At 40.9% G+C, this 18,031-nt stretch overlaps 2 protein-coding genes across 3 annotated transcripts in view; both read left to right on the top strand.

The window, feature by feature from the left end:
* Sos2 (SOS Ras/Rho guanine nucleotide exchange factor 2) overlaps positions 1-13,470 on the top strand; it is a 102,235-nt gene extending 88,765 nt beyond the window's left edge. For both annotated transcript variants that reach the window (XM_005343147.2, XM_005343146.3), the window contains exons 18-23: positions 1,347-1,519; positions 4,393-4,509; positions 6,991-7,252; positions 8,190-8,231; positions 10,692-10,801; positions 11,639-13,470. In XM_005343147.2, the coding sequence (XP_005343204.1) occupies positions 1,347-1,519; positions 4,393-4,509; positions 6,991-7,252; positions 8,190-8,231; positions 10,692-10,801; positions 11,639-12,148 (1,214 nt within the window). In that variant the 3' untranslated portion in view covers positions 12,149-13,470. The remainder of the gene's footprint in view (positions 1-1,346; positions 1,520-4,392; positions 4,510-6,990; positions 7,253-8,189; positions 8,232-10,691; positions 10,802-11,638) is intronic.
* Positions 13,471-14,230: 760 nt separating this feature from the next.
* The window catches only part of Vcpkmt (valosin containing protein lysine methyltransferase), a 6,718-nt gene continuing 2,917 nt past the window's right edge, over positions 14,231-18,031 (top strand). The window contains exons 1-5 of the mRNA XM_005343145.3: positions 14,231-14,520; positions 14,596-14,706; positions 14,877-14,946; positions 16,135-16,254; positions 17,173-17,277. Of these exons, the coding sequence (XP_005343202.1) occupies positions 14,255-14,520; positions 14,596-14,706; positions 14,877-14,946; positions 16,135-16,254; positions 17,173-17,277 (672 nt within the window). The 5' untranslated portion in view covers positions 14,231-14,254. The remainder of the gene's footprint in view (positions 14,521-14,595; positions 14,707-14,876; positions 14,947-16,134; positions 16,255-17,172; positions 17,278-18,031) is intronic.

Genomic DNA, 18,031 nt, shown 5'->3' with positions numbered 1-18,031 from the left:
TAATGTGTAGCTGTAAATACACATTCTGAGAAAAGCATCATTGGGCAGGTTTTGTGAAACTATCATAGAGTACACTTACACACACCTCAGTGTACAAGCCAGTCATTTGATATGACCTCTTTGGCGTTGTTTCCTTTGTTGTTGTTTGTTCTGGATGTCAGGTTAGTCTCATATTCCTGGACTTAAACGGTTCTGCCTCAGCCTCCCGAATAGGTCCCATTGTGCCGTGCCTTTAATGTGGCCTTGGGACACAGTGAGACTGATGCCAGCATAACACAGCACACTGTTTTACAGTAACCTTTTTCTTATAAGTAAAATTACACTCAAAAAAATGATGAAACTCTAGCATAGTAATGCATAAGTCAATGACCTAACCATTTGTTATGATTACAGAATATTATCCACCTGGCATAGCTATAGTGCCGTAGGTTTATGTGCTGGGTCAGCAGCAGTCTGTTTATACCAGAGTCGTCAGAAACACCCGAGTCATGCATGCATTGTGCTGTAAGATTACAGCAACTGCAACAATTTCTTCAGCTTCCTTTTATTTGGGGGGTGGGGAATCTGGTCATTAAACATACTATACTTATGATCTGCACTCCAGCCCTTTATTGTAATTTTATGGTACCATTATTGTATATATTATCCATGGTTTAAGCATAATTATGTGGCATGTGGCTGACTTCACTGTTGGAGTTAGATGATTTATTTAAATCAAAGGCTTTTAACTGAAGCACTATTGATTGAAGTTAAGAGAAATACATTGTTGTGAAGGGTTATCAGTTACATTGTAGGGTGTTAAGCAGCTCCTGTTTACTAGAGAACAGTAGTACTCCAAACTTATAATTACCAGAAATATTTAAACATATTCCCAACTATTTCCTGCAGGACAAAATTGCCTTAAGCTAAGAACCACTAATTTAAATGAGTCAGTAATTATGCATAAAAAGGGATTAGAACCTTTTTTACTGTATAAGTGATAGGCTCCAAGAAGCAGTTTGTTCTACTGTTCTTAAACAAAATTGCTTATTTTGTTGATAGTCACTTAAAGAGCATTGATATTAAATATTTTTTAATCAAATATTAAAATATTTGATTAGACTAAGTTTTAACCCACAGGGTTGGGATATGCTTAGTCTGCCATTTTTTAGGACAGAAACCATGGCATTCTTTTCTTTTTCTTTAAGCTCTGTGTTACTGATTAATAGAGAGTCACTTCTGGGTCTGGGAGTTTTGCCTTTTTGCCTCTTCAGAAGTGGAACTGCTGAGTTCTGTGTCTTTCAGTTTCCCAAATGACTGATTAAATGAGACAAGTCATAAAATAACTTTAATTGTTTTTTAACTAGGAATATATTTAACAAATATTCTGAAGACTGAAGAAGGGAACAATGATTTTCTAAAGAAGAAAGGGAAAGATCTAATCAATTTCAGTAAGAGGAGGAAAGTGGCTGAGATTACCGGAGAAATTCAGCAGTATCAGAACCAGCCTTACTGCTTACGGACGGAACCAGAAATAAGGGTAAATATTTCCTTATTTATCTTTGAGGGAGATGGCGTTAAGTCCTATGTAATTGCTAAGAAATGTCACAGTGATGCACTATGCTCCATTTGCTGTTGGGAGTTAGTTAACCTTCGCCTAGCAATGTAAATATAGGTGTCTACACCGTCAGCACTCCCTACGTCAAGTAAAAGTGTCTACACCGTCAGCACTCGCTATGTCAAGTAATTTTTCTGAGAGTGTTGCTTCTTTGTGCATTGGTTCAAGAAGCTCTTCTAAGAAATGACAAAGGGAATGGAACATCCACGCAATGGAATAAAAACCCACTGCTGCTCAGTGATGGCCATTTTAGATAGTCTGCATGTGCCAATATAACAATCATAAGATCACTGTGAAGGATTTGGAGAATAGTAGGTATATATGCATCAAAGGGTTTTTTCTTTTCTTAGCATTCTGTCAGTGCTTCATTTTGAGTAATATTTAATATGGATTATACAATACCACAAAATATGGGATTAATTCTAAATGAGAGTAAATTATAATACCATGTTTATGTAGATGAGTTTTATGGTATCATACTCACTTGAGATTGTAAGTTTCAATTGCTAGTCATGTAACAATTATTCGCTAGTTACATTGTAACTATCGGTCACTGTTTACATTGTAACTATCGGTCACTATTTACATTGTAACTATCAGTCACTATTTACATTGTAACTATCAATCACTAGTCACTTTGTGACTATCAATCACTATTCACTTTGTAACTATCAATCACTCCTGGCATTAAAAATTATACTAGGCTTTAAACTGAAGCAAACAACTAAAAAAATAAAAAAATGCAGACTTGGTTGGGGGGCCCACGCCTTTAATCCCAGCACTTGGGAGGTAGAGACAGGCGGATCTCTGTGAGTTTGAGGTCAGGCTGATCTACAAGAACAGTTCCAAAGCTACAGAGAAACCCTGTTTCTAAAAACAAAACAAAAACAAACAAAAAAAAAAAGCAGAACTTCTTTAAGCCCAGCTCAGAGTCTGCAGTGCGTTTCCCGTAGAAATGACGTACTGTTGTATTGTAGTTGAGTACATTTGAAATACTCTTTTCTCATTCATGTCTCAGAAGCATTTGCTAGTATGTCTCTGTGATTGTTTCTAGGCTTCTTACCATCATTCAGAGCAAATCTGCCTTCCTTAAAATTGAGTCAAAGTAAATTTAAAATTAAATAGACCGAGGCATGATGTTTATGCACATGATCCTAACTCTTGAGAGTTAGTAGCTGGAGGTCAGGAATTCATAGAGGCCGCCTAGGCAACATAAGACCCTGTCTCTAAATAAATAAATAATGTAGCCATTCACTTTTCAAGTCATAGTTAGCCAAGTTAAGTAGTACTGAAAAATAAAGCAAAGGTTAGGAAAATCTGTACCTGTTGCCTGATAGCATCTTAATTTACCCAACTTGAATTCAAGAGTCAATAAAACAATAGCAGGGGCTGGAGAGATGGCTCAGAGGTTAAGAGCATTGCCTGCTCTTCCAAAGGTCCTGAGTTCAATTCCTAGCAATCACATGGTGGCTCACAACCATCTGTAATGGGGTCTGGTGCCCTCTTCTGGCATACACACAGACAGAATATTGTATATATAATAAATCAATAAATAAACATATTAAAAAATAAAACAGTAGTGTTTCTGACACTTGTAGAATTGGACGGATTTTATATAGACAATTTAAGGCTCATTTTACCTACTGCTAAAGTTAAAACCCAGTGTCTGATGTTATATGTGCTCTTAACCATATAAAATTAAATAAAGCTAGCCAGCTGGGCATAGTGGCACATGCCTGTGATCCTTGCACTTGGGAGACTGAGGCAGGAGGATCACAAGTTCAACGCAGCCTGGGCTGGTGGTTGGTGTTTTGTTTGTTTGTTTTGAGACCTTGTCTCAAAAATTTTTAAATCTAAATCCAATGATTAGATTCCAATGTTTATTTTATTTTATCATCACACAGATGATAAAGGCCATTAGATACTCTAGTACTAAAGTAAAAGCAATGAAGTCTCTGGTTAGTGAAATATCTGCTTCTTTTTCCTCTTTTTTCATTCCCATTTGAGCCACATCTCAAGCCCAAGTGTAACTCAGATCATTTCATCATTTTGTAGTTTAAAATCTGAGCTACAGGCTACAGCAATGACTGAGCATTTAAGAGTATGTACTGTACTTTCCGAGGACGAGAGGTCAGTCCCCCGCTTCCACACCAAGCAGCTGATATCTTCCTTAACTTCAGCTCCAGGGATCCACAGGCATCTGTGCTTATGTGTGCACACACACACTCGCATGCACACACACACACAAACAGACACTGGTTTTTTTTTCGGCATTTTACTAAATCGTCTGAATTTTCTACTTAAAACTCAAATTTAAGCTTAGAATATATATTTATAGTAAATATTTTTGGACAGTGTTTTCACCTTAAAGGGTAACACAGGAAAATTTAAAGCTATAATTACCTTTAAAATTACTTTTGAATATGCCTTAATCTAGTTATCACCACATTTTTCCTGCTTATGAACATCCTCCTGCAATTTTCAATCATAATCTCCATTGTAAATTCTGTTGGTAGATGAGTGCTGGTAATCTGGTTGTTACAGTGAGAAGAGGCGTAAGAAGCAAGTGATGCTAATGACTAAGCCAAGAATCTGTTCATATTAATAAACTATGAGGCTAGGATGTGATGTTCTCAGAAACTGTACAGTCTCAATTGTAAGTAGAGAGTAGAATGAGCAATCTTTTGGAACGTCTCAAATACTGTGATGTCTTCATTTGTTTTAGTGTTAACATTAAGAGGATCTTATTTTAGTAAGACCAAAGTATATACATATATTTATGTGTTTAATTCTAGAGATTCTTTGAAAACCTTAACCCCATGGGAATTTTATCTGAAAAAGAGTTTACAGATTATTTGTTCAACAAATCACAAGAAATTGAACCCCGAAACTGCAAACAACCGCCTCGATTTGTAAGTTCGTTATGATTATGGGAATTTTTTTTTCTGTTTTTAAAATAACAACCCGCTCTCTTAAAATGGTTATATAATCAATAGTTGTTTTGTTGCTTTACTTTACAGTACTATTCTATTTCTAAAATTAGTATACAGGGTGGGTATGGGACTCAGATGAGTGCTTGCCTCTCATACTTGAGACCATTTTGATAGAAACTTGTTTTTTTTTCTTTTTAAAATAGTACTGGATGTAGAAACTAGGTCCACACACATGCAAAGAAGCCTTCCTTTTAATGTCACTTATCTAACCTTTTTTTTTTTGGTTTTTCGAGACAGGGTTTCTCTGTGGTTTTGGAGCCTGTCCTAGAACTAGCTCTTGTAGACCAGACTGGTCTCGAACTCACAGAGATCCACCTGCCTCTGCCTCCCGAGTGCTGGGATTAAAGGCGTGCGCCACCACCCCCCGGCTATCTAACCATTTTTTAACCTCCTGATTTTAGAGGAAAGTTATAAGAAAGTGAGCCCCTCCCCCCCCAAAAAAAAAAGAAAAGAAAGAAAGTAAGGCCCAAAAGCAAGTAACTGGATGGGATAAATGAAAAGGCAGGGAAGGCAACAGATGGTAGCGGTGGTGCACACCTTTAATCCTAGCACTCAGGAGGCAGAGGCAGTCTCTGATAGTTCGAGGCCAGGCTGGTCTATAGGTTGAGTTCCAGGACAGCCGGGGCTACACAGCGATACCCCTTTTAGGAGAAAAAAAAAAAGAAGGAAAAAGAAGGAAGGCCAGCCAGCGGGTAACAGATATATCATGACACCTAGCATGACTGTGGCTCCAGCCATTACGATCCTGTGGTTACACTAGAGTACTTTCTTTTACTAGAATTTGCTGCTGCAATTCACAGATGCTCTAGAGGTTTGCATTGACAACAGCAAGAGTAGAAAAAGCCAATTCTCAGTAGGCAAAAGTAAAACAAGGTGTGGAAGGAAATAAAAGCAATCAGAACAGTGTTTCTCAACCTTCCTGATGCTGGCGACCCCAAAACATAAAATTGTTTTCATTGCTACTTCATAACTGCAATTTTGCTACTGTTAAGAATTATAATGTAAATATCTGTGTTTTCTGATGGTCTTAGGTGACCCCTGTGAAAGGGTTTTGAGCCCACAGGTTGAGAACAACCGCTGTAAAACCTTATCAGATCCCCTTAATGTAAGAAGAGCCAGGCATGCTCAGCCATGTGCACAGGTCCTCTTCTATTTACTGAGTACCCAGAAGGTTCTCAGAAAAGCTCAGGACAAAGCACTGGGAAGGTAATGCCTCTGTCCTCTGGGGATGCAGGCAGCAGCTGGGGCTCAGGGCTGCCTTGGGCCTCTTCAGACTTTCACTTTCCTGTTGTAGTTTGCGACACCTACAGACTACACAGGCACCTGTACACACACACAATATGATAAAAATGAATGTTTTTTAAAAAAACTCATGCTTAATAAGGTTTTTAAAAAAGCCTTTTTAGGGCCACATGGTAAGTAGTTGACACAGCTGAGATTTTGCTCAATTTTTCTGACTAGGTTCCCACTATCAGGGTTTCAGAAGCAAGCAGGTTAGAGCAGGAACATGATACTACACTTCCCTGAAGTGGTTAAAGTTCTGGTGTAGGCATTGACTGTTCATTAGCTTAAGATCAGAAGGAGAAATTATCTTCTTTTAAAAAACTGAAGCACACTAGGGGCTGGATAGATCACTCAGTAGTTAACGCCACTGTTTGCTCATACAGAGGATCTGAGTTCAATTCCCAGCACCTACATGGCAGCTCACAACTACCTGTAACTTCGGTTTCAGAGAATCTGATGTCTTCTTTTGGCCTCCACAGGCATCAGGCATGTACATGTTACATATACATACATGCAGGCAAGATGCCCATTCATATAAAATAAAAATTAAAAATAAATCACATATAGCATATTATGTCACATAAATTATGTTACCTGATAGATGTTTGTGAAATTTACATATAGATGGTGTGAAAGAGAAATTTAGGATCAAGTATTTAGGAGCAAAAAAGTTGTTTGACAATTTTCAAGAATCTTATCTCTAAAAATATGTTTTAAAAAGGTTTGCTGGGCTGGAGAGATGGCTCAGAGGTTAAGAGCACTGACTGTTCTTCCAGAGGTCCTTAGTTCAATTCCCAGCAACTGCATGGTGGCTCAGAGCCATCTGTAATGAGATCTGGTGCCCTCTTCTGGCCAGAAAGCATACAGACAGACAGAACACTATATACATAATAAGTAAATAAATCTTTAAAAAAAAAAAGAAAAAAAAGATCTGCTTATGGAGCCCATGATAAACAATCTAATCAAGTCTGGAAAATACTATAAAAATACCATGAGCTACCCTTGAATATTGTGGCTTTTATCACACCCTTTAAAGAGTATGCGTCACAAGATAGCTGTAAGTATAAACAATGGCATGCAAGTGGGTGCTATTTTAACTGAACTTACTTCTCTTAGCCTAGGAAATCAACCTTTTCCTTAAAATCTCCTGGAATCAGGCCTAACACAGGCCGACATGGCTCTACCTCAGGCACATTACGAGGTCACCCAACGCCTTTGGAAAGAGAACCATACAAGATAAGCTTTAGTAGGATTGCTGAGACCGAGCTCGAATCAACAGTGTCAGCACCCACCTCTCCAAACACACCATCCACCCCACCCGTGTCTGCTTCTTCAGACCACAGCGTGTTTCTAGACGTTGATCTCAATAGTTCCTGTGGTGAGTGTCTAACACAAACCTCTTGGCAAGAGGACTTTGTGTCTTAGTCGGTCATTTCTTCTTTCCAACTTCGGAGCTGTAGAAGCCACGATACCTGTGTGTGCTGCTTGGTTTTAATTGTCACCATGATGTGACAGTCACCTGGGAAATCCTCCTGAGGGAGTGTCTGCATACCGCATTTCACAGCTGCCAGGGCTCCGCTGGGGTATGCTGTCTCCTAGAGAAACATGAGAGGGAGTTGAACCCAAGCTGCATATAATCACCGCTCCCTGTTCCTGATGGTGGACTGTAGCTGAGCTGTATGCTAACACAATCCCTTCTCCTCAGAGTTGCTTCTATCAGGGTGTGTGTCACACTGACAGGAAATAAAACAAAGACACCGTGTTGATATGAAAAGTGGCATCAAAGTGTAAAAATGGTGCTAAATATAGGAGCAAAGCATCATTGTGCATTGTCTGTGGGTTTTCTAATTCATTGGTTAACAAAAATTTTTTAAATTTTTTTTGGAGTAATGGATGATAAAATAAGGACATAAAGTCTGTAAAAAAATTAAAAAGGTTTATGGTAGAGAATTCACTTAGTCTGCAAAAGGAAAACCTTTCCAGGCACGAGTATTAAGTCCGTGTGACAAACTGGCATGTCAGAAGATGCTGATAGAGTCTTGTGTTAACTCGTACAGTGCATTTTACTTTTGGTTGGGAATGATGGTATTATGGCAGGGTCTTTGTACCTGGCTGTTCTCACTATGTAGACCAGGCTGGCCTCATGCTCACTGTATAGACCAGGCTGGCTTTATATTTACAGAGATCCACCTGTTTCTGTGTCCCAAGTGCTGGGATTAAAGGCATGAACTTGTGCATCTTTTAAATGAAAACATCTAAAAAGAAGATTGTCCATATTAGCTTTCTGTTAAAATGGATTTTTCTCTTTCTACTAGGCAGCAATACCATCTTTGCTCCAGTCCTCTTGCCGCAATCAAGTAAGTCAGATAGGCTGGGTACAATGAAATGACGGTCACAGTCAGATAGGCTGGGTACAATGAAATGACGGTCACAGTCAGATAGGCTGGGTACAGTGAAATGACGGTCACAGTCAGATAGGCTGGGTACAATGAAATGACGGTCACAGTCATAAGCTGGTTACTTGAGATGTGTTTCCATATTTGGGGGCTAGCAACATTTAAAGAATAAAGAAAGAAATGTTTTTCTTTCATCCTTCCCTCTGCCCTCCTCACCGCTCCTCAGGCTTCACAGATGCTAGGACAACTTCAGTACTGAGCTGCAGCCCCAGACCTGAGAAAATCTTATAAACAGTCTGAGTTACTTACAACTTTGTGCCATTAAATTTCATTAATTTTTGTTTTAATCATTTTTACCTGTGTTTTAGAGACTATCTGAACTTTAACAAATTACTCCCCACCTTCAGACTTCTTAGGAATAAAATTAAGTAACACAGAGAACACCGACCATGTTTCTGGCCTGAGATGTAGAATAAGTCCATCTCAGTTACCTGACCTCTGCCTCTTCTAATTCTGCCCCAGAGAAAAGTCCATTGTCAGTTCTTCTTGTCTGTGGGTTACCTCTCTGCAGCTAGCCAACCACAGAAGAGTACGTGTAATCTCCTAAGTGTTTTGCTGCATATATTTTTGAACATTTATCAAAATGATATATGAGAAGAATGTCAGAGGCAGATAGTGCCACCAGATACTTAAAATGACCTTACAGCAGTTCCCCGCCTCTTGTCCTCCTGCCTCGTTTTCAGGAGGCACACACATTCATGATGTTGTTCTCTCTTTGGGACCCTTACTTTTAGAATTAGGCAATGAGAGGGACACTCTCCCTTGTCTGTGTCGTATTTGGGCCGCCGCTAAGTCATGTGTAGTGTGCTTGATTACACTCTCTTGTGGTCTCCTGTTTCCAGGAGCCAATGATTGGCTCGTTCCCCGTTGTGCTGTTCTTCAGCAGCTATTGCGTACATCCTCCCATGTCCTGTCGTAGCAGTTTTCCATGAAGTCAGGCCCCTTAGGAAACTGATCTGGACCTTTGCAGTGCTTTCTCTTTAACCTGAAAGTGTCCTTCTTGGTGTCTCTGAGGCAGTGAGTACATTATAGGCTCCATCACTAACTGAAGCTTCAGTTCCTGTCTTTATTGAAGCTTATTTAGGTTTCTCTTGCTCTATGGTAGAAATGTCCTTACTCTGTGTATTAGCTACACACGTATAGCACTGGCCCTAGCTCTGCCATATCGGTCCCTGAGCAAGCTGACTTTCCAGAGAAAAGACTCCAGGTCAGGTGCACAGTGAAGGTGCTGCATGTGGCAGTGAAGAAAAAAATCTCCTTTTTAAAACAATCATAAAAGCCTGTCTTCAAGGCTAGAAATGTTTCTCAATGTTCAGTGCAAATACACAAAGCCCAGTAAAAGCCATAACTTTCTAAATCAGAGAGAAATATCAGTATGTTTCTCTTGCATCTTACTCATTTTTCATTGTTGTAATGCTTTGGCAGTGCTATATTGGTGATTATTCATTATTTATAGCTGTGATAGTTTAATTTTTTAAATAATCCATCAGATGTGCACATCTTACTGTGATTGCTTGAAATATAGTGGAGTACATTAGTAATATTTATATTACAAACTGTAATTTAGGATTGCTTGCTTATGCATAATACCTAGATCTCCTTTACATTGGAAATAGTTTCTGCTTAGAATGGAATTCCTCTGGAAGCTAGTGCACCACCACGTGTGTGCACACATTCTCAGGTGGTTTGTTGTTGTTGTTGTTTTGTTTTACTAGTTTTTTTGAGACAGGGTTTCTCTGTGTAACATCCCTGGTTGTCCTGGAACAACTTCTGTAGTTGGCTGGCCTCGAACTCACAGAGATCCATCTGCCTCTGTCTCCTTAGTGCTTAGATTAAATGTGTACACCACCACTGCCTGACTTTGTTTTGAATTTTTAAAATGCTTTTAGAGAAGGCCTTCTGTTTTGTTTTAAAGGTGCTGATCGCCAAACCTCGGGCCTCATGCGCACTAGGCAAGCATTCTACCACTGAGCTATATCCTCAATTTTATTTTCTTTTAATATACGTTTTATTTTAAAACAGTCACTGAATTGCCTAGGCTGGCCTAGAACTTCATGACCCTGCTCCCTTAGTACTTAAGTAGCTGTGATTACAGGCCTGCACCACCAGGACCAGTTTAGAATTTCATTATTAATCTTAATAATGTGCCTTCATCTAAGTATTACATGCCAGTTGCTATGGTAGATGCTAGGGTTACAAACACATGCTCATGGTGTCCTCTAGTGCTTAGAATTTCAGTGGGGAAGATAGATGAACAGACAGACAGCTGTGTGAGAATAACCCACTTGACAAACATGGTAGCTGAGTGGAGTTTTGTCCTGTAACTGCACTGTGATTGTAAGCCAGTCTCCTCTCCCCCAGAGACCTTCTTCAGCTCATGTGGAAGCTTACACAAGCTGAGTGAAGAGCCACTGATTCCTCCTCCACTTCCTCCTCGGAAAAAAGTCGATCATGATGCTTCAAATTCCAAGGTAGTCATTCAAACCTGGATTTGCCTCAACTTACTAAGAGTTGTTGATCTCCAAAATCTCTTGTTTTTAGAGTATTTTTACAGTATGTCAATCATAATTTAGCTACACTCTACAGACATTTAGATTGTTATAGTTGAAAAATAGCTTAAGTAATTGTTTAATAAAGTTTTTAAAAACTTTTTTTAAAAGTGTGAAAATTCAGATAATCAGAAGTACATTGTCTTCCATGTACAGATGGGGGTGTGGTTGGAATTCTATTTTAAAGAACCAGAGAACTTTAGACCAGTGCTTCTCAAATGCACAGGCATGTCAGAATCACCTGGAAGATGTCTTATAAGTAGTTCTTGAGCTCCAGGCTGTAAGGCTGCAATTGGGCCTGGGAATTGGCTATGCTAAGCCAGCCTTTACTGGGACTGATGCTGTTGGTCCCTGGGTACCACTCTGAGATCTACTGCTTTAAGTGCCATGGAGGAAATTAAAAGTAGAAGCTAGATATTAAAGGCTGTTGATGCCATGTCCTTTCATGCCTATAAAACTGTATTATTTTTATTGGCCTATTGCCATAAATAAGCTTTATAAATTTCTAAAATGTTGGAAATAAAGCAAGATGATATGGGGCTCTATGTTTTTAGGTTTCAGTGAAACATCTTATATCCGAATGTTAAACTGAGCCCAGAGTTAAACTGAGAGTAATTTAGTCAGGAAGGTGATAGTTAAACCACATTCATTTAATTTGGCCCTCTAGATTTAACATGACACAGAAAAAAATTTCAGTCTTTTAAAATTATCTTACGTATTTTTCCAGAGACTAGACACGTGCCTTTTTGTTTTGTTTAGGGAACTATGAAATCTGATGATGACCCCCCTGCTATTCCACCAAGACAGCCGCCCCCTCCAAAGGTAAAGCCGAGAGTTCCTGTTCCCGTGGCTGCTTTTGATGGGCCTGTGCACAGTCCACCTCCACCCCCTCCGAGAGAGCCTCTTCCTGATACACCCCCACCAGTTCCTCTTCGGCCGCCAGAACACTTTATAAACTGCCCGTTTAACCTTCAGCCACCTCCGCTGGGACATCCCCACAGAGACCCAGACTGGCTCAGAGACGCTAGTTCGAGTCCGAGTTCGCCAAGCACTCCTCCCAGCACGCCCTCGCCACGAGTGCCGCGCAGAAGCCATTTGCTCAGTTCCGGCCACGGCGCTCTTGTGCACCCTCCAGCTCCTCCTGTTCCACCACGGCACAACTCGAGCCCTCACCTACCAAAACTGCCACCAAAGACATACAAACGGGAGCTTTCACACCCACCGTTGTACAGACTGCCTTTGCTCGAAAATGCAGAAACTCCTCAATGACCTTAGCTGTGTGTAGTCATTGACACTGGAATAGTATTTGTAAAGGTTTTAATTTATTCAGAAGAGGCATAGTATTTTAGTACTTTCTACAAATAAAGCTCTTACAAAATGCTACTGATCAAATAAGCTTCTAAGAATTAGAAAAATCATCAGGCATGGTGGCACACACCATTAATCCCAGCACTCTTGAAGCAGAGGCAAATGGATTTCTGAGTTTAAGGCCAGCCTGGTCTATAGAGCGAGTACCAAGACAGTCATGGCTACACATAGAAACCCTGTCTCAAGAAAGCAAAACCAAGAAAAGAATTCTAAACATTAAAATGCAAAAGCCCTTCACCGTAACCCTCAGGTGATCAGTAGCCTTGCCTCGTCTCAGCTCCAAAGGCCAGTATAATGAATTTCTGTTTGCACTGTAGACTCCGCTAACGTATGGCTTAAATGATACTGCACTGAAAGGGGGTGGTGTTCTCGAGGAATTACTCACATCGGAGTAATAGGTACCTTTTTAAGGCAATGAATTTCCACAGATACAGAGATGTACTATGATGTTACTGGGTTTTCAGCCCTCTTTGACCATCTTCAAGGTTTTAACTTGGTTTTACATCTAGTGAATAACACCTACTGTTCTTAAACTCTTGATGCCATGTCTTAATGCCAGTATTTGCTGCTGAAGACAAAAACGGAAAATAGAATGGAAACAATAGAATGCACTGTTTATTATTTTGTTAAAATTATAAATAATTCTACATAACCCGATTACAGAAGAAAAGGAGATGCATCTCGTTAAGATGCACCTTTAGTTTTGCAGTGTATGGTGTCTTTAGCTAATGATTTGCCTCTTGTTTGGGAAAACAAAGTTAATATGCCATGTATGTACAGTTTATTTATATTGTATATATTTAAAGATAATGCTAATAACCTATATAAATTTAAGTGACTTGAGGCCTATAATACAATCTGCTATTTTACTAATTTGTAAGTCAAGAACAAAAGTTTCTTATGGCATAGGAACCAACTGCCAACTGCCTTGTCTTCAAAACCTAGTAACTTTCTTTAATCTTGTGTTAATTGAAATTTTTTAAAAGTTTTTCCAGATTGGTAATATTTAAACAGAAAATACTTAAAGCTTTATTAAAATTTTTAATCAGACAGAGGATAAAGCTTTTGTCATTGGACGCCCTCGTTCAGCGTGCTCAAAGCACGTTGTGCTGAGAGCTCAGTAGCAGCAGTGTAAAGTAGCCCAAAGCCACGCTCTTTATCCACCGGTCTGTGGCCTTCTACTGTGCTTTGTATCAGAGTTCTTAACAAAATTAATAAATCACCTCAGTCTTAATTTTTAAAAGATCTGCGATATTGTTTTTCATCACAAAGAACAAAAGGAAGCTGGGTACAGAGGCGCACACCTTGTAATCCGAGTATTTGAGAGGTTGAGACCAAGGGAATCTCAATTTCAAGGCCAGACTCAACTACATAATGAGTTTGAAGCTTACTTGGGATTCTGGAGACCAACCTCAAAACAAAACAAAACCTACAAAACTGAAAAAACAAAGTCTAGAAGAATCTCTCATCTGCCTGCCTATTTATCACGTGTGTATTTGTGTAGTGTGCATACCACAGATCCAGTGTGAAAGTTAGGCCAACCTGCCAGAGGCAGTTCTTTACTAAGTGAGTCCTGGAACTCAGGTCCTTGGTCTTGCTGGCCATCTTTTGGCCCCAGGGGGACGTAAATATTACAGGGTTAAGTTTTCTTTACCATTGAAAGCAAGTAGCAAGTTCCCAGGCAATCTTTTTTATGCATTCAATATGAAAAAAGTAGATGTACAGTAGGAAACTTCTTGAACATAACAATTTTTGATAGGACCTGGGAAGCTGCCTAGATCTATATCCTACAGCTTTGTGTGAGCCAAGAAAAAGCACTGGCATTTGCTTTGTTTCTCTAAGTGCTGATCTCAGTCACGAGCCAGGCCACTCCCAGGTAGGTTCTGCTAGTTCCTGCTGCTTCCGGGCTTCGAGACCCGCGCACGCGCAATTAAACAGCCTGCCGCTGGGCGGCGCGGGCCTTGCGTGGGCGTGACGTCACCGCGTACGCAGCCGCTGGTGGCAGCAATGGCGGCCGCCGTGGACCCGGAGGTGGAGGACCCGCTGTGGAGCTTTGTGCGGGTTCTGGAGAAGCGGGACGGGACGGTGCTTCGACTGCAGCAGTACGGCTCGGGAGGCGTAGGTTGCGTTGTGTGGGACGCCGCCATCGTCCTTTCCAAATACCTGGAGACGCCGGGGTTCTCTGGCGACGGGGCCCACGCGCTGAGTCGCCGCTCGGTGCTGGAGCTGGGCTCGGGCACCGGGGCCGTGGGGCTCATGGCCGCCACCCTCGGGTAAGAGCTGGCGGGAAGGAGTCAGGTCACCGGCGCGCAGCCTTGCGCCTGTACCCAATCGAGGTTGTTTTTCAGGGCAGATGTTGTAGTCACTGATCTTGAGGAGCTGCAGGACCTGCTGAAAATGAATATTAATATGAACAAGCATCTGGTGACCGGCTCTGTTCAAGCCAAGGTACTGAAATGGTTTGTATGGCCTTTCAGCTTGTTTTAAGATAACCACTTTCATCTACTTTCCATTGCATTTTGCCCAACTCGTTGTTAATATGTGGGAAACTTTCTGCGTCTCGCTTCTGAAAATGAATACTGCAAATTGTTAAAGCATCGGTTAAAGACATACGTTTGACGTTTTTAAGGGGGGAAGAACTAGAAGACGTGACTTCGCCGGATTACATATTGATGGCTGACTGCATATACTATGAAGAGGTGAGTGTCGAGTGCGCTGGCTACTTCGTGTGTCCGGAAGCCCGCATTCCTTCCCATTGTAACGCCTCTGCGTGCGGGGTGTTTGCAGTAAAGACAGTCATCAGGCTCCACATGTATGTACAATTCAGGATAAACATACAGGCCTGTGAGTAGTGCTTGAGAAAACTTACCTGCTTTCTATTCTAATTTTAAAAGGGTTTTCCCATTTGGATATATCTTGAAAAATTGAAATTCCTCCCTCCCTTCTCTCTTTCCTTTTCTTTCTCACTGATTATTAACCATGATGTTGAAAATTAAGATGCAAGTCAGACGTGATGGCTCACACCTGGAATCCCAGAACCTGGGCGACCCAGGCAGGATGACTGGCATGACTGCTAGGCCAGCATAGACCATAGAGTGAGGACCCCCCAAAAAAATTAGTTAATTTTCAGTGGCAAGAGTTATTACATTTGTGGAGTGAGTTTTCTTTACATATCAATTTATACAGTGTTGAGAAATATTTATTTTTAAATTAATGACTGTTCAGCTAACTGAATGGGTTCAGATTAGGTCAGGAGGCTGGGGAGATGGCTCAGCAATTAAGAGCACATACTGTTCTCCCAGAGGACCCCAGTTCAATTCCCAGCACCCACATCAGGCCAACTCCAGGGGGATCCCATTCCTCTGGCCTCTGCAGGCACTAACACCTGTGCACATGCCCATACACAGAAACATACATACACATAGTTAAAATAATAAAAATAAATCTTAAACCGTTAGGATCAGGCTTATTTTTTGTAGAATATATTGTTGATTGTTTAAATACCCTAACTTCGGTTAAACGAAATTAGCTTTTAAGATTTGAATCTAACCAGCCATGGTGATACATAACTCCTGTAGTGCTGGCTCTTGAGAGGTTGGAAGAGGGGTCACTGCCAGCCTAGTCTATATAACACACCCCAGTTCAAGACAGACAAAAGAGACACAGGCAAGTCTGCTTGTGTTTCTGTGGAAACAAGATCTAGTCCTTGGGTTTTTTATCTATCTGTCTGTCTCTCTGACTATTGTTGGAGGGGATAGAACTCAGTATAACCAGTCTAGTTGTAGAATGCTGCTTTGTTGTATCAACTCAGAATGGTTTGGTTATAGGGCAGTTGACCTCTTCACCTCCTGACCCCTTTGTATAATAGGAAATTCTTTTCTTTACAGTCCTTGGAACCATTGCTGAAAACATTAAAAGATCTCAGTGGATCTGAAACTTGTATTATATGTTGTTATGAACAACGTACAATGGGGAAAAATCCAGAAATTGAGAAAAAATACTTTGAGGTGAGTATTGTGTGTGGCAGTCACCCTATGGGGGAGCTGTATGTGGTTGCCCTGGCGAGTTCATTGGGCAAAGCTTTCTCAATAAGAACCCAAGGAGAAGATCCTCCACAGCCCTCCTGCACAGCGCCCTCCATTCCCTGACCTTCCCAGTCCTGAGTTTTTTCTGATCTCACTAGTCCAAATGTTCCATAGACCGGTGTCAGGGACCGGTGATGACAAACTTGTCTTTTCTGAGACAGCTTTCAGCGCCGGTCAGCACAGGGCCGGCTTTGTAAGCTCCTCAGTGATGCGTTTTAAAGAACACGTGGTAGAAATGCGTGGGCAACGAATCTTACTTCTATGTTCTCTATGTTGTTATTACTCATTTTACCTCATTAATGACTTTCAGGTTTTGGCTGTTCTTTGTTTATTTTTAAAGTTTTAAGAGGCGAGCCTGTCTTGCCCATATCTCTCCTTCACTCTCCCCCAGTAGTGACCTAGACCCTTTCATGGGCACAAATTCACCTCTTTAAAAACTGGCTTGTTTTGGAGCTCTCTGTATTGTCCTGGAATTTTGCCTGGCGAAAGAATGTAATGACAAAGCAAGTATGTGAGTCCCTCAGATAACATATGCTAAAATAAGATCCATGTTTTGCATGAATATAAGAAAATGTTACTGAACTTTTGAAATTATGTATAATTAAAGTAATTTGTGTTTAATTAAAACATATCCAATGCACGTATATCAAGATCTCAGCTCATGCATTTCCATCCAAATAACTGTTCCAACATAAAGATACAGAACGTTTCCAGGCTTGAGAAGGTTTCCACGTTTCCCTTACCAGTAAGCCATTCTCCAGAGGTGACTGTCATCCAATTTCATTATCATAAGGCTGTCCAGATTACTGAGTGTAACATTTGTGTTCTTGAAATTTACAGCTCCTTCAACTAGACTTTGACTTTGAGGAAGTTCCTTTGGACAAACACGATGAGGAATACCGAAGTGAAGACATTCATATTATATACATCAAAAAGAAGCAACCGGTATGTGTGTTTACAGTTGTTCATGCCTGTCTGTGGGCTAAGGTGTTGTCAGCTCTTCACCTCCACACAGTGAGTGTAACACCCCTTCGGTACAGTGCGTGCCACTGTACCGTAGGCGAGTCGGCCAAGGGCCTGGAGATTGAAAGAACACACAAAGAGACCTGGGTCATTCGAAAGGAGAGCAGCCGAATGTCCTTTATTCAACCTTAGGGAAATCCTTACGTACCTAGCTGCTGCACAAGGATTTCTGCCCAGGTAGGTGGGAAATTACCATGCCAAAGATGGAGTCAACAATGCCCTACAGCTAATCACCAGGTAGGGCAGAGGGAGCACAGGAACAAACAGAATGTTTTAGCTGGCTGACCAGAAACTGTCCTCAAGATGCACCCCAGGAACAAGGGTAGACCTGGGCCCTACAAGTGAGATAGCAGTGGTGACTGACTGGCTCCAGGCACCGACACAGGATTTCCATCTCTTACCTGTCTTGTCTTGGGTTCTTGGACACAACCCAGAACTCAGGAAATGGAAGGCTGTGCAGTTGGAGGCCAGACTGGGCTGCATAATGGGACCTGATTTCAAAGAAATATATAAAGGCCAGCTTTGTTTCTGCTATGCCCTCGGTAACAGGCAAGCTGTCTGCTACTGATAAATCCCCAGCTTGGTGAGCTCTTTTTTTTTTTTTACATATTTATTTATTATGTATACAATATTCCATCTGTGTATATGCCTGCAGGCCAGAAGAGGGCACCAGACC

This window comes from Microtus ochrogaster, chromosome 1 (assembly GCF_000317375.1).
Source record: "Microtus ochrogaster isolate Prairie Vole_2 chromosome 1, MicOch1.0, whole genome shotgun sequence".
In the NCBI taxonomy this organism is placed as follows: Eukaryota; Metazoa; Chordata; class Mammalia; order Rodentia; family Cricetidae; genus Microtus; species Microtus ochrogaster.
Note: the sequence above shows the minus strand (reverse complement) of the source record. Positions and strands in the feature narration are given on the sequence as shown.